Genomic DNA, 23,466 nt, shown 5'->3' on the forward strand with positions numbered 1-23,466 from the left:
ACAGTTTCCTTGATCTTATTTTGATAGAAGATAAATGCATTACCTGTTTTACAGGTTTTATTGAGTTCTTTTACCTTTGCTGGAGGTTCTGTGTTGGAAAGACTTTCACTCTACATACACAATGCCCAGTAAAGCATCTTCAGAGAAAGAAAGTAAAATTTATATAGGTGGATGACAAAAACAATGGTATTGGATAAATCAGTAAACAAGGATAGGCATGATGATTGTTCAGCAAGTGAAAAAGGGGAGGCAAACTTGAAATGGCTAAAAATATATGGAGGCTATTTCTATCTATTAAATGTAAAGTGAGGGGTATAAATAACTTTTATGTGTTCAGTCCTTAGAGGGAAGAGGGAAGAGAAATGCTGATTTTATAGTGTTGTTCCCTACATATAAATTCCTTGAGTTTTCTATTAATTTAACAAAGAACAAAGATCTTTATTTTTTTGTCTTTTTCCCTCCCTTTCTCATTTTCTTTCAAGAGATGCATTTAAAATTGATAAAAGAATTGTCTTTTTTCAAATAACTTCAGTGAATGTTTACTAGAGTCCTATTTTTTTTAATTGAAGAAGAGTTTCTCAATGAAAAATCTTGGTTGTCTGATGAAAACTGTGGAATTACCATATTCAACTTGGACCTAGTAATATACATCAAAATTCAGCAGAGAAGCAGTTCAGATTTGGAAAATTTTTATCCATTTTCTTTGCCTGGATTTTAAATGACTGGTAGGAGATACTTCACTGTCCACTACTAACACAACCCAAAGCACATTCCATGAAAATAAAATTTTTCAGTGAGAAAGATCTGATGAAAACAAACTCTGAAATTGTCAGATATCTAGATTGAGCCAGCAACTTCAGGCAAGGGACAGTTATCTCAAAACTTCTAAAAGCTTGGCATCTCAATTTAAGAGATAATAAACAGAATGTAAAATACAGCAGATATTTCTCTACTGTGTTTTTGCCACACAAATTTATGATATTATTTCCATTCTCTGTAAAATAGCTGTTCTCCAAAATATGGAGACAAGAGTTCAGGCAAAACATTTCTGAGAAATTTAGGTCTGTAAGTGTTTCAGATTTGTATGTGAAAAAGCAAAAATCCAGTGTTTTACAGGATTTTTGGTCCAGATTTTGATATAGGAATGAAGATGTAAATATGAAGAAACATTTATAATTATTAATAAAATATTGAATCAGACATTTTTTCCTAATAGTGTCAATTTGTGGTCATATATTTTAATATATTTGATGTGGTTTTGTTTTCCCAAGTAATTATACTGTATTCTATTTATGTATTTTAGGCACGGAAGGGGCAGTGTTTGGGCACTCTGTGGAGACACCCCATATCAGAGCAGAACCTTCCCAAGACCTCAAGTAGGTGTTATTCAAAAAGTTGTTTTAAAATCAAGTGTTTTCAAAAAAAAAAAAAAAAAGTCTGAATTGAAAGATTAAAAGATTAAAATAAAAATATCTGTATGGTAATAACGGTAATATTTAACTGGCTGTTTAATGACTCATAGAATCAAAAACACTGATAGACTCCAGTTTGTTCTAACTAGACAAAAAACTCCCACAAACTCCTTGCACATGAACTGTAAAATACAGTGCTTTTTTATATATGATTTGCCTCCTATAGTAGAATTCTTGAGAAATATATTTTCCCTAGAAACTGGAATATTCAGGTGTTTCTAAGGTCCAATGTATGTAATATTGTTCAATAGCATCAGACCAGTTGTTTGATTTTTTATGAGCTGTTACAGAATATATAGGTCAAGTTAAATTAAAAAGTCCCTGATTTTTGCATTTAGCAGTGTTTCTGGGTTATTTGGTGTTTTATACTAACTCACACACTTTTCAAAAATTCATTACCAAGTGAGGCGACATTTCTAAATGTAAATTTTTTCTGTACATAGTGAAAGAAGTGGAGAAATCAGTAGAGAGTAAAAGATTAGGTTTAAAATTTGCTAAGGAATCTGTAGAAAAGAAAACTTAGGTTTAAAGTGAAAGTTTGTTTTTTTTTGAGTGCATGTATGTGGACAGCTAAGTACTTATCTGTGATTTATATGGATGTGTTACTTGTGTTACTCCCAGCAGAACTGGTGAGAAATAATATAGACTTTGACTCAATTCTACTATGATTTTTGAACATTATATAACTATCTCTTTGCCTGCCCAGAAGCATTTCTGATTAATTGCTACAGAAATGTATGGTTAAATGCTCAGCCTTACTTTTGCAAAGGCATTCAGGAACATGGACCAACAACAGTTGCAGAAATCATTTTCAGGAAGCAGAACATGTGGATAAGTTTGACCATTGCAACAGAGTGTGTGAAGAAAATTCTTGTGTTTGATTACTTACACTAAACATTTTAATGTGTAGTTTTAGGTTCTTCCAGAGGACCCCATTTGCTGGATTTATATCTTAAAATTCTGTGTCCCCTTCCATGAATCCTTTCAGTCCTTTGTAGAAAATAATTGTAAAGGCATTTATTAGTGACAATAACCAAGGTGCTATGAGCTCTAATCAGAGGAAGTTCAGCAGAAATCAAAGAAGAAACATAACATGCTTTTCTTTTTTCAAGGGACCAATTATTTGGGTAAGAGGCTGGAAATTGTTTCACTCAAAAGAATGTGGAAACACTGCTTTCTCTACTTCTTCCTAATCATTAAATAATATTAACAGAGGGAAAACAGATAATCCTGTGTCCTCAGGATTAATTTAAGTAAGGTTAAAATCACCTCACATTGCATCTGAAATTCACTAATGGGACATTCACCCTTCCAGTCTCTTGTCTTTATTCATTGCCATGATTCCTATTGTTGTTTAATGTTTTCAACTCCACTGTTACCTCAGTTCATTTTTCCAGGATGGACTTAGATTAGCAAGCATTTGACATTCAAATTTCTGCCCTCTCATTAATAATAATAATTTTAACCCATGCCTTTTATGCAAAAAATTGAAGAAACAGACAGCCTTGGAGTTGGGTCAAGTAAACTTAGCTTACTTTTAAGTGTTTTATTCTTAATATGTTCAGTCTATATTAAGTTCTGCAAGTTTTTGTATACATGTGCTCCTCTATAGTAGTTGGATTTCATCATATTCTTTTTTAAAACTCTCAAGTCAATTTAGCAATTTTAAAATTATGACAATTGTTATTAGGACATTTCAGTGGGCTGGTCTGGGTTATAATTGCTTTTTAATATTTTAGAATAAACTTATCCAAAGTGTCCAATAATGGCAATCCCAAAATCACCTAGAGTATTTTTCCAAGTGCTGCATCCCTGTGTCTTTGGATGGTTAAACTTAATGCCAAGTTGATTAATTTCATTTTTTTTCAGTGGACACTCTTGGATGCAATTTGACAGCAAATCACAAAATAAAATATGCTGGAAATGTATTCATAGCCTTGTATATGTAAAATGATTGACTACTGAATATTTTAAAACTGGAGGAATGGCCACTTTGATTACTCTGAACAAAACATAACTAGAAAACTTGGTCTAAGATTTCATACCCACAAAGATCATAGTACTTCCTGGGATTTAGGAAGACAAAAAGATAAAGTCAGATTCACATCAGCTCCACATATCTAAACCTTGCCTCAGACACTTAGTTCTGTAGCCAGATTTTGATGTCTTCATACAGAGAACCTCCCCTAATATTTACTACTAAAAATCTGTTGTGTAAAAATAAACTTTAATTGAGTACTTATATAATTCATTCCTACGTGTCCAACCATTTTGGTCACATCTTTCTCCTTTCTTGCATTTTCAAATAATGCTGGAAAGGTTTAGCTTGCATACAGTGCAATACACAATCATTTGTGAAAGCTTTTGTGTCAAATCCCTAATACTAATTAAAGATGACTTTCATTAGTTGGAATAAGTAGAATAAAAGAATCATGCATTAGAATCAGAAAAACTAATTAGATCTTAATAATTTAATCTTCCTGTTTCTCTCACTCCTGTTTCTCACAGGAACACAGTAAGGAAAACTAAACTGCCAATATATTCCCCAAATACTGGTTTTAGGCCAATAGTGCATTAAAATATGATGCACTAATAGCCAATATCCATGCACAAAATAGAGAGACTGTAGTTAAATACAGATAACTTTGCCCTGTATAAGATCTTTAATAAGGGGATGAATTAATTTGTTGTTGTCCTCTGGAGATAACTGCAAGATCAAATTTAAAAGTTTTTTTCTCTTCAGTGTCATGCCTTGCACACCACTATCAGTTAATCCTGCAAGCTAATGCTGGGAATAATGAGATGAAAATTGATCAAGTGGAAAGGAACCATGCAAGATAGTTGGATTCTACTTTTCTTCTAGTAAGAATTAAAAATAGTCCTATCTTGCACAGGAGGTCTGGTTCACTCAGAGCTGTCTAAAGGTTTGTAAGAGACACCTTTTGTGACATTTAAGGAGTGGTTTACTAATAGGTCAAAGTATATATTTTGTAAATGCCTAAAGCCAGAGATCACATCAGAAATTTTGACCTTAACTTGTTGGTCATCTGGGCAGGTTGAGAGTGACAAAATCACCATGACTGTTCATCTATTTTTAGCCAGAAATCAAATAACCTCATCAAAAGGTAGAAAATACAGTAAAAAAACCTGTCTCCCTTCCTAGGCTGTTTTAATAATGTCAGATTTTAGTTACTTTCATGATCTTTTTTTAATAAAATAGAAATAAGTAACATTTTTGTTTTCATAATTTACACTAGTTATTTAATTGTTTGGGCATGCGTATTGACAGAAACTTGTTTGCTTTGTCTTATCACTAGCTGTTGAAAATATATTTTTTTAACGTACATGTCGATACAAAAACAGGTATGGGTATACTAAAATTTGAAAAATATATATATATACATAAAATTTTAAAAATATTGAAGTAATGGAGAAGAAAGCCAGTTATGAGTGGTTGTTATTGCTATGTAGACATGACAGCTGAGTATGGCTCTTAAACTGAAAGAATAATTTGCTTTAGTGTTCAGTGATGATGATTATATTTGACATTGGAAGGGGAAAAGGCTCTAGCAGGAACCAAGATACAAAGGATAGGAATATTACTATTACAAGAGAGAGAAAAATTAATTTAGGATGCTGTAGCCTCCTTTTCTCCAGGCTGAACTACTCCAGCCACTCCTGTGTCTGCAGATCCTCATCCATCACCTCAATGTCCTTCTCACAGTGAGGGGCTTGAACTCACAGAATTCAGACTGCAGCCTGAGCACAGGGGACAATCCCTGCCCTGCTCCTGCTGGCCACACTATTGCTGGTACAGGCCAGGATGCCACTGGCCTTTTTGGCCACCTGGGCACACCCTGGCTCATGTTCAGCTGCTGTCACCAGATCCTTTTCTCTTGGGCTGATGATTTTATTTGCTTTATGATTATGCCATGTCACAGATGGGCTCCAAGTGCAGCTGTCCCAGCCTGCACAGGGTTGTGAGGCTAAATATATCACCCTGTCAACCTCATCTGAAAACCCATCTAAAGCTTGTAGCAGTAGAAAGCATGTTCATGGTGCTGAGTTAATGAAAGTCATGGCAGCTTTAGCTGCAGTTATTGTGAAGGACCTGAGGGTCTTTGTTTGCATGAAGCTCAGTCTTGTCCAAGAGCAGGCATGAGCAGGGAGTGCTCAGAGTGCCAGAGGGAGATGTTCAAGGTTTCAGTAGGTGCCCTCCTGTGTGCCCTTGGCTCCTGCAAGGCTTGTTTCCACTGTGGTACTTTCACACTGCCTCCAGATCCAAGCTGCTGCTTAATTAATTCTAATTTCATGTAGGTCCAGCCTAGGACTAGGCACAACAGCCCACAATTTATTCAAGGTTTTCATTTTCACAGATACTGCGGGTAGAAGTGTTTCACTGTCTTTTTAAATAGAAGTTGAGCAACAGTCCTCCAAGTCCAGGAGATATTAGAGATACCAAATCTCATTTCTGACCTGCTTTGGACTCTAAATACAGTCTTGTTTCACCATACCACCATACCTCCATTTTGCTGTGGTTTTTCTGATGAAACAAGATTTGATATACTACTCATATTCCATAAAAATTGTGCTATATGCCATTAAGTAATGCTGCTGTAGCATACATCATATTTTCACTTCATGTCTTTGTTTTGATTCCAAGTGAAAGGCTTACTAATGCACTACTAAAAAGGACTACTGGTATATTTTGTTTTCCACTTGAGCAATCTTTAGTTTGTTTAGTCTTTCTTTATACTAAATTTCTCCACAGATATTTTTTCCTCACTCCAGCTGTTCCTTTTCCCTTTCTGGGAGTATCTCCATTTTCAACTATGCTGTTTAACCACTTTCACAGGAAAATAAGGCTTTTTAAATTTGCTGTGTGTCTGTCTATTCTCTTCTCTCATGTCCCTGATAATTTGTGAGGGATCTGGAGCTCATACAGACTGGATATAAGAACAAGCAGGCTCAGAAGTTACAGGGACTACATGAGTTTATGCAACTATTAGTTCTGCAGTCCACCAAACAGCTCCTGTTTTATATATATATGTAATTATACAGAGAACTTGAAAGATAGCTTTTAACCAGAGAGAATTAATGGTTTTACATGTCTTATCCTCCAATTCACATGTTCTCATTTGTTGTATCTCAAGATGGAAATCACTGCCAAAAGAATTTAAAAAGCTATTTGACTTCTTCACAATCTACTACTCAATTTTGTATTGCAGAAAGTGAAAATATTACTCTAGTTTGTTTGGACATGGCAGTTGTCTTAAAAAAGTGACTGAAAGTAAACTCACCAAACCTTTTCTAATTTTTTTATTTTTTTATTTTTTTAATGATTAACTGTTTTTTTAATTTTCTTCTTGGAATGTTTGAATACAATCCAAATATGAGCCATTGGAAAGTATATTCCAAGGCCTCTGCTATGCTTAATCTGCAGAGTTTGAAGTTGAACCTGTCAAAGGATTCTCAGCAGAATAATTTTCCATGAGATGCAGTTATCTAAAAAATGTGGATCAAGCCATGTCACAGTTTGCCTCAGCTAAAATATAACTGTTTATATCAGCTTGAGACCCCTTAGAGAAACAATATAGAGATTATCATTAGATAATTACAGGTGGTCTGGACTGGTACTTCCTAATCACAGGAAGCTAATGATTTTCCTGAGACTCTTCAGACTCCCCCAGGCACTTTATCTTCAGATCTAACTCTTGACAAGCACTTGAGCATTTTCTGTGGGCATGTTGCTTCAATCTCTTTCTGACAAGATAGATTTCTATTTTAAGGAAATATATTCTGAAAGACAACTCAGGTAACGGAGCTATTTCTGTAAAGAAGATAAACCTCATGTAAGAATGTTTAACAGAAAGGCTGGGCATGTGTAGAATGGGATTCAAGCCAGAATAAAAATAAGGAAGATAATGCAAAGGGAAACATTTAGGGTAGAATGGGGTAGATCTAAGTTGTCAGGACTATGACAAATACTTTTCCCACACTTATCCTTAAGCAACTCTGTTGGATTGTCTCACATCCATAACTTTTTCTCACAGCCTGGAAGTTTCAAGCATGTTTTAACATTTCTCTAAGAAACAAAAGCTCATGTTCTAAACCTTACATTTCTACTAATTTTCTCGATTTTCAAAGGTTTTCATTTTAGTTGACTGCATGATTTTTTACTGCCTGAGATGCCACTTACATTTTTGATTCATTTTCTTCTTAATATCACTTCTGGTTTTGATAGCTTCCTTGTCTTTAGCTATTCTGGCTGTGCCTTGACCCATGCTAAAAAACAATCTTGCTTTAAGTTCTCTTTAACCTTCCTCATATCATCTGATTATTTAGTCAAGCTCTTGCATTAAATATTTGCTGTTTCCAGCCTTTCTCAGTTTTCCTTGAAGCTTCTTTACTCTTTCTATTCCTTTAGCAAGACTTATGAAAAACTCCCCAATGACCTTTTTGTCCTTTTTATTCCTCTTCAGTAATATATTTCTTTTATATGTATATTCTCAGAAGAGATTCTTTATTTCCCTATGTGGTAAATTGTTTTTTCTGATTTGTCATCTATGCCAAATAGCATTAAATTATTCAGTGGTTTCAAGTGTTGCTATGAAAATGTAGATCTATTAGATTTAAATCTATGGCATGTACAGGGCAATTAGAACTCACCTTTGAGCCCAGTGAATTTCTAGATTAGTGAGAGTTTTAGAAGTTATAATAAGGGCATGCTGACACATGCCACAGTCAGTGACATACAGAGCATGGGCATAACATGAAATGCTGTACTGAATGCCATTCTACCATCTTGATTTAAGTCAAGAAAGTTTCCTCTTTGTTTAATTTTATCATCCATGAGTTGCACAATTGGAAATTGGGAGGAAAAAAGGTTAATATTTATTGGTTCAGGCCAATGCTATTTTCAGAAAACACTTATCTAACTCTCTATTACTTAAAAGTTGTGTGTTTTGTAAAAAAATAAAAACTAGAGATAAATCATGCCCAGGATTAGTGTCCCATAAACATATGAGAATTTTGCTTCTTAATAAAGAAAATCTGATGATCAGTACACAATATTAAGAATGTTGATGCCTCCAAATTTCCCACTGCTTTTTTCAATAATAATAATAATAAAAACATCATTCTGAAAACATAAGCAATTTGTTAAAAGCATCCCAATGCAACAAGCTTCAAAAGGTATTAGCATTCTGGCAATGATTCATATACATATTGAAGAGGTGCATATTTTGATACATGTAAATGTATCAAAATATTTTAGTCACTTTTATATACATATGGTAAAATGTGCATGTATCACCTTGTAAATAGTATAAGTAATAAGGTTGGAATGATTGAAAGATAATTTTATTTTCGTATCATTCCCACTCTAATGTCAAATGTAGCTATTTACTGTTTGAATAGGTTCAATGTCTTAATATAAAGTTTTAAGATTTTTGTTACCAGAAGCAAAATAGTTGCTAGCTATTCTTTATGTAACAACCTGACTTCCAAAAAATGGACTGAATGGAAAGCCTATTTTTCTCTATCACCATCAGGTCTCATTGGACTCCTTTAAGGATTCTAGGTCTCACTGGAGGACACTTGAAATAACTTTAGCCTCAGGACAGCCAACTCTTCATAAAATAGAAATTGAAAGAATGTATATTTTATATTATTGTATGTTTTATATTATTATAATTTTTTCAAAATTATTTGGAAAAAATTCCTAATGCTAATTTGGAACAAAATTCTTTCACTCATAGGAGAGGAAGATCCCTCCTTCTCTGAGATTTTGGGGTTGAGGGTACTTGTTTCCAATATAGCAGTAGGAAGAGGAGTAGAGAGATTTGGCACATCCATTTGCCCTTCTTCTCCTCTTTGTGTGTCATACACACCCACAGGCACAGTCTGCCAACACTCTTGACCTACAAGTAGCAAGATCAGTGGCACAGTTTTTTTAATTCATGAAAATCTACAAAAGGCTTACCAAGTAAATGTGTAGAGTTTCCATTGGTTTTATATTTGCAAAACATTTTTTTTTTCCTAGCAGGGTTCCTATGCTCACTGAAAAAAAAGCACAATATGTGTTGGCAAGACTAATGTATAAAATTAAATACTGGGAAGTGTTGATTCCTTGAACCCAAATATAAAGATGTCAATAAAAGGGAAACATATACCTGTTTTAAATGTGAGATCTCTAGCTGACATATTTTTAATTCATTGCTTTGGATAGCAATTCTAAATTGGTAGAGGTTTATATCAGTTTTACTAAATAGCATGGGTTGGATGTAGGGCTTAAATAGACACAAAGCAAATAAATTATTTGCTTCTACACAGGGGAATATGCTATTTCCTTCTATTTTAAGAAAGAGTTCCCACTAGCCAACAGAAAAAAAATTAACATAGATAAATTTTATCCCATGTGAGTATGAGGGATATGCCAGAGGTAAATCTAAAATATTGCTTAAAACTCAAAAGGAAACCTTTTCTTTTGCTTCATATTTTAATTTATTTTTCCCAAATACAATCTAGGTCAGCTTGTAAACAGAAAATACAAAATGAAGAAAAAAATGTTTCTGCATTTCTGATGAGAAATATTTTAATACCTTCAAAGGAACATATTCAAGATATTTTAAAAGTTTCATTTTCTGGCAGTCCTTCTTTCATTATTCCAGCTCCAATTCATATGGCTTTGATCTTATGAAATTTATCTTTTCTTTCACATTAACTACTGATAATTAAATAGGAAAAGCTCTTCTCTGCTTTGGATAGATCATCTTGCTTCATCACTTTTAGTAAATTGACCAATTATATTATTTAAAAACTCGTTTTTAAAGCCTTTTTATCTTTCCTACAGTTTTGTAGTTTCTGTCTAATAATAGCAGTAGTTACCTTCTCCATCAGAGCAGTTTGTTGTTTGGGAAAGAAAAATTAATTCTATGAATAGGATCCACTCATAGATGTAAATGCCACTGTGACAGGCCATCAGTAAATCTGAAAGGAAAGCAAATTCTCCATATGCTATTGTAATAATGCACTTTTCCTTGGAGGGATGAGCATTACAATGTTGAGTGTTACCATGAGTTTATAGTAGAGATTAAATGTATCAGAAGTATGGCAAGGAAAAAATATCATAAAGAAGTTGTACATAAAACCTAATTTATCTCAAAACATTGAGGAAATAATCTGTGTGCATGGACTTTTGCATTTGCAGTAGCATGCTGAAGTCTCTTTTCAGAGCAGATCAGTCAAAGAATAACAATAAGAAAAGTAAATTAGAACTGTAAAACAGATTTAGGCATTCAGTCTTGCTAATAGATGGGTAGTGTTTTAAAATCTGCCTTGATAATAATTAGTCATTCCTAGACACTTTACCACATTATTTGGTTGCCAAAGATTGCTAGGAATTTCTATTGTTTAAAAAAAATTCTTCTCCATGGTGTGGAGAAGGCTGATATTATAAACTTCTCAAGTTGAGAAATTGATTTCCCAAATATTTTATTTTTTGACAAACATAAAGTTATTTATGCTAATGTACATCATGAAAAACTGTGATGAAACTAGACTAAACAACTCTAAGCTATATACTGTAAAAAGTTTGTTTATTTATCAAAGAAAACAACAGTTTCTTGTTGGATGCCCCTAAACAGGTTTTAATTGTCCCCCTGCTGAAAAGTTTTAATTAGGTCTGAGGGATTTGAATGTTATGAAACCAGAAATATTTATGACTTGGCTGAGACATGTGAATTCAATGCAATAAATGTAGCTAAGAACACTTTTGTCTTTATGATTATGAAATGGCAACTGAAACCAAGGAGAAATGTTACTATTCCTGTAAAGTAGGTTATAAATCACAATGATAAGCTGCTGAAAAATATGGAATGAAAGAATAAAATCATTTAACATTTAAACCATTCATTTCCCTTTAAGTTCAAGGTAAAACCTCGTAAAGGCAACAGAGTACTATCAGGAACCTAATTTCTAAACTTTATCCTTTACATCATTTATAAAATATTTTGGAAGTTCTTTTTCTGCTGTTCTGTAGCCATCAGAAGTTCACAACCACCACCTGAAAAGCACTTGTGTATGTCATTAAATAATTAATGATATTTGGATTCTTCCCCAGTTCAAAGAACTGAGGAACCTTCTATCAACTTCTCCCTACAAAGCATGAAAAAAAAGAAAAAAAAAAGAAAAGGGCCTAGCAGTAGCAGAGAGATATTTTTCTACTGCTCTTATCTAAAAGCATCTCATGTATTATTTTATTTTTTATATAACAGTTTCTACAAATTCTGTTTTTTCTCTATGTGGACATCTGCTTTTAATAGCTTCATTTTGTTTGTTGAATAAATCCTTTCCCTTTCCCTCTCCTCTCCTCTCCTCTCCTCTCCTCTCCTCTCATCTCCTCTCCTCTCCTCTCCTCTCCTCTCCTCTCCTCTCCTCTCCTCTCCTCTCCTCTCCTCTCCTCTCCTCTCCTCTCCTCTCCTCTCCTCTCCTCTCCTCTCCTCTCCTCTCCTCTCCTCTCCCTCTCCTCTCCTCTCCCTATTGAGTATCAGTGACATGCAACAAACAGAAATTTTTCACAGACACCATCTCAGTGACTTTCTTTGCATGCAAATGTGGCACTTTTATTTTTAAAATGGTAATCCAGTACTGGTTTCTGTACTTAAAAAATGCAACAGTTGAAATACTTTGAAATTCTCTTGTTTCATTTCTTGACAGATTTCATCTGGCTTTTCTGCACCAAATTCTCTGTCAAACTACTCTCTCCACTATACATCTAGTATCTTATTATATTTTTGGATAGCTATGACACTGACACTTTGCTGAAGCAGGAAATACAGTGTTTTCTTCAAGCTACTCAGTCTGCACATTTTTATCATTAGCATATTTCATCTTACAAAAAGCCTTTGTTCAGTAAAGTGGAACTGTGTCCTGCCTATATTAATATATTATTAAGTTATAAATAGATAAAAAAATTGTCTCCCTCCATTAGATTGCTATGCAATAAGTCTGCAACTGAACACAATCGAAATTGGAATTATTGTTTCCTAGTTCAATACAGTTTTCATCCTGTCATTTCCCTATTCAGCTTGTGAGCATGTTTTCTACAAAACCTTTGCATTAGTACTTCCCTTTTTAAGAGGAATCTCTACAATATTGTGAGAAAGCACAGCTAAGAAAGTATCATAGTTCTGCATCAAGGATGATGGAGGATCTTGAGCACAGGGAAGTGAGAAGCAGAAAGACTGACAGTAGAACAAGAATTGCTTTGAGTAAAGATCCCAAGAAGCAGTGATGTGGTTCTTAAACCTACTATAACAGGGTTATATGAGCATAATATTTTGTAGAACAGAAAAACCATACAACACCCTGCAAATGATAGCAAAATAAGATATTTTCTTTTCCTCTCTTCATACTGCTAAACAAACCCAAAACATGAATGAGTCTGTCAAAGCAAAGTAATTTTAACCAGTTTCACATCATTTAAAGCATTTAAAGGTTTTGTTTTCTCTTTATGTCGTTAAACGTTTGTTATCAGTCACTAAGAAGATTTTAGTATTAAACTAATTACAGAATGTTAATGTCATTACAGAAGCATTAACAGAGATGTGCAGATTCTTAAGTATCAATATTTCTGAATTAGTACAGTTGGATGCATTAAGTGCTAGTGCCAGAGAACATCACTAAGAAGATAAGTTTATATCAGTATATTCTTAAATGCTTCACATTTTTTTTCTATCTTTGTGTCATAAAAGGCAGTCATAGAATCACACATATAATCTGGTTTTCCTTTGTTACCTTTCACAATATGTTAATATCTACCTGCATCATGGATTTTGAGGCTGGGAAGTTTTTGGTGGTTTAATTCAGTGCATTTTTTCTCAGTGATTGTTTTTGTCTTTCAGACTTGAATCTCCTACTAGATCTTTGGTGATGGAAGCACCCAGAGGAGTGCAAGTCAATGCAGCTGCAGGAGATTTAAAGGCTACCTGTAGGAAAGAACTGCACTTACAGTCCACAGAAGGGGAGGTGAGTTCAGCCAGCAGAGAAATGTCCTACAGCTCTGCTGAGCATAGCACAGACAGTGTGAGGAGGGTTTATTCAGCAGCAAGGTAAACAACACAAGAAGTGTTCTGCATTTGCCTTTGTTAAAGTAATTTGGGGTTAGCTTGTTCAATTATTGATACTTATTTCCTTTTTTACAAATATTTGAATCCCTAAGTTTCATTCACACTGAAAATAAACTTGGTTAAATTAATACAGATCAGATTTAGTTGTAAATCAAGATTCAAAGGAAAAGCTTCCATGGAACAGAGTCGGTTAAGTGATACTGGTAAAAGCATAATTTGGATTAATCTGTCAAAATAAGACAGAGAAGTTTGGATTAATGCATCAATAAACCATAGTTAAGAGGTTTAACAAATTTGGTCTACCTGTGATTTAACTCCTTAATATTTTGCTATCTCTATAAGAGAGACAGAGCACTCCCATCATATTTTCTCTCCTGTTTCTTTAGTGTCTAGTTTCAGAGAGCAGTGATTAGTGATTGACATGAAAAGACTTTAATAAAGATTCTTCACATGTAAACCTGTGTGAACTCATGAAGATTACTCAAAATTGTATCACTTGTTGGGATGATAATCTATGTTTTGCAGAAATGCATGAAGGATTGCTGATATGGGAGTCCTTTCTTCTTCAGACTGTAAATGATACACTAAAAAAAAAACCAAAAAAAACTTGTTGAAGGCTATCAAGAGATCTCAGATTTCTGTTAGGCACTTTGGAGGAGTTTGATAGATTTTCAAATTGTTCTCAGAGGGGCATGCTACATTACAGCATTTTTGGAAATCCATAATGTAAAAATCTCAATGTGAATGGAGCTCTTTAGAAATTTTTTGCCTTTTATGTTTGCACTTTGTATTCTCTACCAAATGTTTCCAGATATTTTACATACAATCCAACATAAGCAAAACCAAACAAAACCAACATTTGTATCTGTGACAGGTAGTCCCCTGGAATGCACACTCTGCATTACAATGCAGACAGGAACATTTTGGTCAATATACTGTATCACAGGCCTGTTTTAAAAACATTTTTTTATTGATGCAAGTATTTGTCCAGTGTAATTAAAGCACTATGTTTTCCTAATTCAGAGTCTCAAATATTTATATACCACATGCCCCACCTTATTTTTGAGTTTCTCCAAAAACAGCTCTTCTCCCAGTCTCTCATCTTTACTTACCACCTCTCTTACTGTTTCCTAACATTGCTGATATAGAAGTAAAAAATATAATACTCTTTTAATAGTAAATATTCTCCTGTCTCACCATTGTCCTTTCTGTGGGTATTTTTGAGTCTAGATGTTCCTGTAACCTTTTTTTTTCCCTTCATAAATCCCTCCCTGGCTGAATCTATTGTGTTTCCTAAATTTATTAACATAAATTTTATAAATAGGATGTATTTCTTTGTTCTTTTCCTTCATGATATTTCCAGAGGGTAAAGGTAAAATCTAAAATAAAATTAAAATTTAAAAAAAAGAAGCCAACAGAAAGACTGCTACGTCTTCTTAGTCTTCCATTATTATTTAAACAATCCTTGTTTCTATATTCTCTTTGTTTTGTATCATACACCTCTTCATACAAATATTTTATCTGTGGACCCATCAGGTTTTTTTCTCCATATCAACATTGTGATTTAATTGCATGACTTCTCATTTTTCTTAAGTATTTACTATACCTTGTTGGAAAGGTAGTTTTGGAAATAATGTCCTATGACTTCAGTTGGACTTTGACAATGGGAATCCAAGAAAAGATATAATGCCTGTATTATGCATTATTCAGAACTAGAACTCAATTTGGTATTAAACATTTTGTAATAAAAAATGCCAGTGAAAAGCTAAGTTTTTGAACTTCTTATTAAAAATCAGTATTTTCTCGATAACACTTTGCACATCTATGATTTCCTACACAGAAGTTAGATTGAAAATTATCAGAAAACAAATTACTAACCCTTCTCCACTCTTTCCTAATGAACTGTTCAATAAATATACATCTGACAAAGTTCAAAGTCTTGAATGCTTGCAATTTCAGTAAGATCTCAAATGAACTGTAGATCAAATCCACAGAGAAATCCTATCCAAGGATCTGACCAAGACCTTTACAATCCACTGTTTAATCTCTCCCACTGGAGAGGGTTAGAGGAAAATGCAGAAACACCTTGGAAGGTATAAAACAAGCACCACAGCATTGTCTGCTGTGCAAAGTTACTATGGCCATGTTAGGAGGTGTGAGGAACCAGGGTAAATGGATTAAATATCTACACAACAAAATATTGATTGCTTTTCCTGCTTACAGCCCAACAGATAAACCATAGATTAGCAGACAATAAAAAAAATGTTTAAAGTTTTTATCATTATTCATTTTTAAGAAAACACATTCTAAAATGACAAAGTATCTGTATTAAAAATAATCTTCATTTTAGCCTGAGAATTGAATGCCTTATCAGTCAAGTTTCTTCCTTCCTGTTTTTGTGAATTGATCTGTGAACCATTTTTATGATAAGACAATTTGTACTAGAAAGACATGCAAGGGTTTTTTTATTATTTTTATCCTAGTTAACTAATTTTAATTTTTTAATGTTTGAAAGCTTTTTCAAAAATTCATCAAAGTTTTGTTAATTAGTATTTTCTTTCTCTAGCAAAGCTATTGCCCTATTATGACAGAAAATGTCTACGTGGTACCTGGAATCAACTAGTTATAGCCATGTTACAGAACATTATGCATTTACTCACTATGAAACATAGATTTTCCTTTGATTTAAGAATAACTTCAGAATATTTTTCAGACCCTAAATGTGTTTATGAAATACTTTTCCAGCTTTATTTCTATGCAGTATAATCTTTAGCCTCCCACATCACAAACTGAATGCCTCTGCAAGCATCCTGAATTCTGCTGTTCGATACATTTTCTTTTTATTTACTGCAGTATTATAATAATCCTTTTAGTCTTATTATACATTATAATGTGTGATCCCAGACTGAATACTAGGGGCTGTAATTTAGATTCAGATTCTGTTGCCCTTTCTAAAGCTCTTGAGCTGCACTGTTGTGAGCTGAGGCATCAGCAGAATCCTTTGATTCAATTATAACTTGGCATTTAATTGTGAACTATATATTATTCTATAAATAAACCATAACCAATGGTTTAAAGCAGCAGTCGTTTACAAGGAACATGAAATGTGAAGCTCCAGGCTACAGCTGATTCCACTGGTTCACATAAGAAGAAAAAGATAATTTCTTGTCTGAAAACTTGGCATAATGACTGCTTGCTCATTACTGCTTTGTCACACAAAAGTGTAATGCAAAAATACAAATCAATTTTGAATTCTGTAGACACTTGATTTTACTAGACATAAAAATGTTCCAATTGACCCTGAAACATATGATTGTATAAAGATAGCAGCTGAAACATCTATTTGATATTGTCCACTCGTTGGCCTAACAACTAAGTGTGATAGTTTTGACCATCCAGAATCACAGAATTGGTCACAGTGGCTCATCTGGTCCCACTTCCCTGCTCAAGCAGTGCCATTCTAAAGCACACAGCACAGGGTTGTGTCCAGACTGCTCCTGAATATCTCCAGTGAGGGAGAATCCACAACTTCTCTGGGCAATCTCTGCTGGTGTTCAGTCACCCACATAGTAAAGTTCCTTCTCATATTTAGGTGGAACTTTCTGTGAAAGAGTTTCTGTCCATTGCCACCTGTTGCTTGGCACCACAAAGAAGAGTGTGGATCCATTCTCTGAGACGCTTTGTGTGGACACTTATGGACATTGATGGGGTCCCCTCCCAGATGTCTGCTCTTGAGGCTGAACAGACCCAGCTCCCTCAGCCTTCCCATGTAAGATAGCTGTTCCAATCCCTTTCTCATCTCTGTTGCCCTGCACTGGACCTGCTCCAGGAGCTCCATGTCTCTCTTGTCCCGAGGAGCCCAGAACTGGACACAGCACTCCTGATGTGGCCCCACCAGGGCTGAGCAGAGATCACCTCCCCCAGCCTGCTGGCACTGCTCTTCCCAATGCACCCCAGGACACCACTGCCCTTCTCATCCACATGGGCACATGGCTGGCTCATGGATGGCTGGCTCATGGACAGTTTGGTGTCCACCAGAGCCCTGAGGTCCTTCCCTGTACAGCTGCTGTCCAGCAGGTCAGTCCCCAGCCTGTGCTGGTGCAGGAGGTTATTCCTCCCCAGTGCAGGACCCTGCAGTTGCCTTTATGAATTTCAGGATGTTTCTCTCTGCTCTTTCCAGCCTGTTGGGGCCCCTCTGAAGGGCTGCACAGCTCCCTGGGACACTGACTGCTGCAGTCTCTGAAGAGAAGGCTGCTAAGTAGGCTCAGCCCTTGGGAAGCTTGAGCAGCTGCTATGTGTCTTTCCAAGGAGCTTCTATGCAAGTTAGGCTCTGCACTTTCATTGCATCCTGTTGACTGTCAAAGATGAAGTCAATAAAAGAAGAAAGATGTACAGAGGCTTCTCATTTTTACAAATGTATTCACATTAATCACCTTGTCTATGACCTTTTTCCTATTGCTTTTTTATGCCCTTGTATTTCCTGGTCTAATTACACTCTGTCACAGCATCATTTGTAGAGTATATTTTGTTGTTTCTGGCATGATGAGGCTGATCCCTCATTATGGTAAGGCTTATAGCTGTCACCTTAAAAATGAGCAATAGTCTTTAACAGACAAACTTTACTCAAAATCAGTGTGGCAGACAAGAAGCCAAATTTATATTTACCATTTTATCAGAGCACATTTAATGAAACACACAGACAATATTATTTTGTAGAGTCTAACAAATGCATATAGTACTAACATTTGATCTATAGTCCTATCTAGTTCTGAATCCAGGAGATGCATTTAACACAGAGATTAATAATTAAGATTTATTAATATTTAATAAAACTGCAGTAATCTTCACTTGTAAGCTCAAATAATAGTAGCATTTTAAAGCACTTGGTGGCATTTTTGTGGATGTTTTTTATGTTCTGAAGCAGGAAATAAAAAAGGAAAGGACTTCTTAATTTAAGTAGATACACTGAAATTGAATTACCTTGTTGTACACACTGCTTGCCATAGTTATGGAGGAATGGCTGATCAAAGACAAAAACATCATAGATTAGTTCAATTCAACCAAGTTATGTTTGTCTGAGATTAAATGTATGCAAAAAAATAAATTTATGCATCCATGAATTGAATTTAATAGACAATAAGCAATGGCAGTCTCTAGAGCTCAAAGATCCACTGTTTATTCACCAAATATTGTCTAATACATGTGTTGCATTTTGTTTTCAAAACCTTTTTCATGGTATTAAGCAGTTGACTTCTTACTGTTGTCAGTGAAGAAAGAGATTAGTGAAAATGAAGGGAATTTTTTCTGCATTTCTTAATTATAGGTTTAAAAATTCTATTAGGGTGTTTTGACAGATAGTTGAATACATATTATTCAAAAAAAACTTTCATTTTCAAACCAGTTATTCATATGTAATTTAATTTATAAAAAAATCCCCAGTGTTTTATACCAGTTTACAATCAAAAATAAAAAACTACAAAAGTAAAGCAACTTAAGTGGCAACACCCAAATTTAAAATGTTTATTCATGGTCAAATTTTCAAGATCCACACCATGAGGAATTTTATTAGAAAGGTAAAAGTGACAATCAATAATTTATTAGATTAATATTTTTTTAAAAATTAGTTTCACCTTTTAAACTAATGATTATTTGAAGGACAATAAAGGTTTTGTACTCTGTAAAATAAGCACAACTATTCCAAGTACATTTTATTTTTGCTGGATTTTATACATAAACCACAAAGAATCCACATCTGTCCAAGACTGAATGAATTTGCAAATAATGAAAATTATTTCCATAGCAGAAAGAATAAATACACCAGAAAGTGTTTTTCTGGTAGGCATCCATATAGTGTATTGGGGTTATAACTCAGAAGTACCAATATATAAATAATATTAAAAACTTTACCCCCACAAACACCTTTTTGGTACCGATGAGTCAAAACAAAAATTTTGCCGTTCAAGAATGAACTGTCCACTTCATTAATGTGCAGTGTTATTTTTTAATGTATAGAATGTTATTTTTCAAATCCCTTTCAGTTGTTAGTGGTTGTAGTCATAACCTGGAGATGGGAATGGGATCAGTGCTGCCAGGGTGGCTCTGCACAGGTGTACCAGGTATAATCTATAAAAAGAGAACATTTACCACACCACCCTCAGGCCTGAAGGTCTCAGTTGTCTTGTGGTCAGCTGATCCTAGTATTATAGAGAATGCATTTTTAATACACAGTTTGTACTAGATATTTTGGTCTTCTCTGAATATTTAATATATTCATTTTCATCTCAGTCTTTACATTAATTTCACTATTTAACTGTTCCTCAAAACCATTAATGATTGTGATCAATATGGTTTCAGATATTGTGCTGCCATCTGCTTAAATTTTCCAGTATATATCCTATCAAGTTAATATTTTAATTTTTCATTATGACTTTTTGTTCCTTTTCTCAGAACTAGCATTTAAATTTAATGAAAGCCACAGACAGGTGTAAAAATAAATGGTCCATGTGAACTAAAGTACTTTAATTTATCCTATAGTTCATCTTAACCTTGAATATTGAAACACATCAACATGTGAAAATTATATAGTTGAATCTAGTGACCTAATCTGTATAATCCTCTTTGTAGAATACTTCTGATAGGCTATGCAGAATAACAAAAAGACTAAGAAAAATACTTGCATTCCTACAGTTCAGAGTAATTGAATATTTAAGGGAATCCAAAAAGTTTATTTATTGAGACATTACTACAGTATCTTCTCATACTGGTTGATTAAAACCCACCTTTCAGATTTCCTTCTTTTCTTTCACATTTCCTCATTTCCTGCCATTTCTTATCTACATTAAACCTGAAATATGCCTTTGCAGCCCTAGAGAGTTGCCTGTTTAGTCAAAGAGTACATGGATACAGAAAATTCTTTATTGTCTATAACTCCTAAGTTTTTAATTTGGCTGTATGAATTTAAACTGTCATTTACTGTCTTGACTAAGACCCATTGGAGAATTTTATACAGGACAGGTTCATAACTCTGTATTAAAAGGCTTGTAGGAGTATTTGATTTTTTACCTCATACCTACATATTTCCCACTGAAAGTTTGCTCCTTAAATTTAGTTCTTTGTTTTACAGATAATCTATATTTTCTGGCTTTCCTTCCTCTCCCTTTCTCTCTCAATATTCAGATTAACAATACAGTCTGATGACCAGGTGAATGGCAGATCTTCATTGGGAAAAATTGTATATAAAAAGAGTGCCATTTTTCCATTCCTATCACATACACTACGGGCTGATTCAGTTTGATATTTTAATTAGTCAGAAATCAGATCTGCTTTTAAACATTATAGAACTAATGTATTTTTCTCTGTACTAATATGCACATGACAAAGCAGTGATCTGGGATTTCTAAACCTTAAGTATTTAGAGAGAATGATGCCACTCAGCACTCTGCTCTCCATGAAATAACATTTCTCTGAGTAGCTGCTGCCTTCTCATCTTGCAATGTCATTCAGTCTCCTACAAAGTTTCAAGAATGGATGAAGACTTTGGTTTTATTTCTGCCTATTTATCTGCTGAGTGAGACTCTCAGAAAGAGTATGACTGGCCTACATTGCCTTGATGCATGTGGGGTGTTAAATGGCTTATCTTATACCTCTCACAGCAAAACAGATTAGAGAAAGAACATGTAGTTCCATTAACTACTGTCATCTAGCAGTAGTGTTCCCTAGAAACACCATACTGTTTAATTGTTTATCTTGCCACTTCTTTCTTTCTCTTTAGATACCTGATAACACTAGACATGAAACAGTAAGCAGTTTAAGTTTTGCTGGTGTTGGAGGACTTTTCAGCCATGAATTTCAGTTTTTATCAAATCAGAGGACAGGAAAGGTAGCTCCTCAAATATGTACTATGTTCTCTGAAAATCCTAATGAATTGGGCTACTCTGGTGGTATATTTGTATTCCTACTTAACTAATAGGTAGCAATTATTGTTGCTTCTATAAATTTCATCTTTCATTTATAACCTTGACAGCATATGCACAGGGTAGATTTTAATACTGCCTTTAAATCATCTTTATTAATCCTCTTCATCTCAGGTTTCACCAGGGTGTAGCTATAGGGATGTGATTAAATTGGGCTCACAGCAGCAGATATCACCCTCTCAAGAAGCCAGTTCAATTTTTCTCAGGCACCATACCCTAGTATCCACATTGCTGACCAGATGTTCTGGGGTTGATGCTGGGACAGGGCTTGACAGCTACCACCCAGGATTATGGTAAAAAAGATAAAAGTGGATTGCTGTACGTCACAGTGTGAGGTTTGTAATTACCTGGGGAAAAGCCTGCACAGCTATGCTTATAAAGATCACTTCATTTAATGAGCAAAATCACTGAGCTACATTGTATTTTAATGCACAGCAGAGTAGGGTGCTCTGGATTGAAGTCTTGGAGCAGTACACCACAGAACACCTGCAATGATAGACTGTAGATAGATTGACCTGATGTAAGCAAACAGAAAAATTATTGAGCTCACAAAATAATATAATAAAATTCAAGAGATTTAACTCCAGCCAGATCTCTGCCACATAAGCCCTGTGATTTTTTGAGTTAATTCTTGTTTGAATCAAAACATGTCTTTTAGAATCCATGTAATTTTGTTTTACAGATTTCTTACGATCCTTCCCCATCATCACTGCTGCTAAGCTGTTAAAATGCCCAGTCACACAATCTTCCAAAAGTATAAAGAGCTCATCTTGTATTTTGTTGGATTGCCTAGCATGTATGTCTTCTATATTGAAGTGCTTTTTATTATTGCATATATTATATTCTAATATCTCTAGCTTCCATAGAAATAGTTTTTTTCTTATCTTCTTTGGAATTCCAAGTATATCAAGCTGTGCTGGTTTTGGCAGAGATAGTGTTTATTTTCTTCACAGTGGCTGGTATGGAGCAATGATTTGGATTTGTGCTGAACACGAGGTTGATAATATAGAGAAGTTTTTGTTATTGCTGAGCAGGGCTTACCCAGACCCAAGGATATTTCTGCTCCTTGTAATGCCATGCTGGGGAGGAGACTGGGGCTGCATGGGAAGCTGGGAGGTGACACAGTCAGGGCAGGTGACCTCAACTGACCAAAGGGACATTCCACACTCTGTGACATCGGGCTCACTATACAAAACTTTTTGGGGAAGAGGGAATAAGGGGGGGGGCATTTGGAGTGCTGATGTTTGTCTTCCTAAGTCACCATTATATGTGATGGAGCCCTGCTGTCCTGGAGATGGCTGAGCACCTGCCTACCCATGGGAAACAGTGAATGAATTCCTTTGCTTTGCTTGTCTGCATAACTTTCACTGTTAAACTGCCTTTATCTCAATCCATGAGCTTCCCAGCGTCTTCCCTTCCAATCCTCTTCCTGATCTTTCTGGTGGGGGAGTGAGTGAGTGGCTGTGTGGCACATGGCTGCTGGCTGGGGTCAAACCATGACACAAGGATTACTGAAAGTCAGTATTAAAAGTCCAAAAGGCCACTCAGATCTTTCTTTTGATCTCTATTTGTTAAAAGTTATCAAGAACTGCTGATTAAAAGTATATGACATTACTGGCTCCAGTTTAATATCCTGTTGAGTTACTGTTGAAATTGAAAGTATTTTATCACAGTCATGTTCTGACGTCAATTTTTGATCTTTCTCCAACTACAGAACTATGCTGAGCATTATTTAGTACAAAAGGCACATTTATACTTACACAGACTTTGCACTGTTAAATGTTACTGGATTTTTACACATACTATTGGTAATTCTAGGGTTACTACTTTAATAATGGACCTATAACAATTTGTTTTTTCTTGATATGAGAAGAAAAAAAAAACTTTAAT

General features: G+C 34.7%; 1 protein-coding gene across 2 annotated transcripts in view; it reads left to right on the forward strand.

The window, feature by feature from the left end:
- SGCZ (sarcoglycan zeta) overlaps positions 1-23,466 on the forward strand; it is a 177,369-nt gene that overhangs the window by 148,731 nt on the left and 5,172 nt on the right. For both annotated transcript variants that reach the window (XR_008840326.1, XM_056489730.1), the window contains exons 5-6: positions 1,304-1,376; positions 13,379-13,502. Coding sequence is in view for 1 of the 2 variants with exons in the window: in XM_056489730.1 (XP_056345705.1) it covers positions 1,304-1,376; positions 13,379-13,502 (197 nt within the window). In the remaining variant the exon portion in view is untranslated. The remainder of the gene's footprint in view (positions 1-1,303; positions 1,377-13,378; positions 13,503-23,466) is intronic.

The sequence above is a fragment of the Oenanthe melanoleuca genome, chromosome 4 (assembly GCF_029582105.1).
Source record: "Oenanthe melanoleuca isolate GR-GAL-2019-014 chromosome 4, OMel1.0, whole genome shotgun sequence".
Classification (NCBI taxonomy): domain Eukaryota; kingdom Metazoa; phylum Chordata; class Aves; order Passeriformes; family Muscicapidae; genus Oenanthe; species Oenanthe melanoleuca.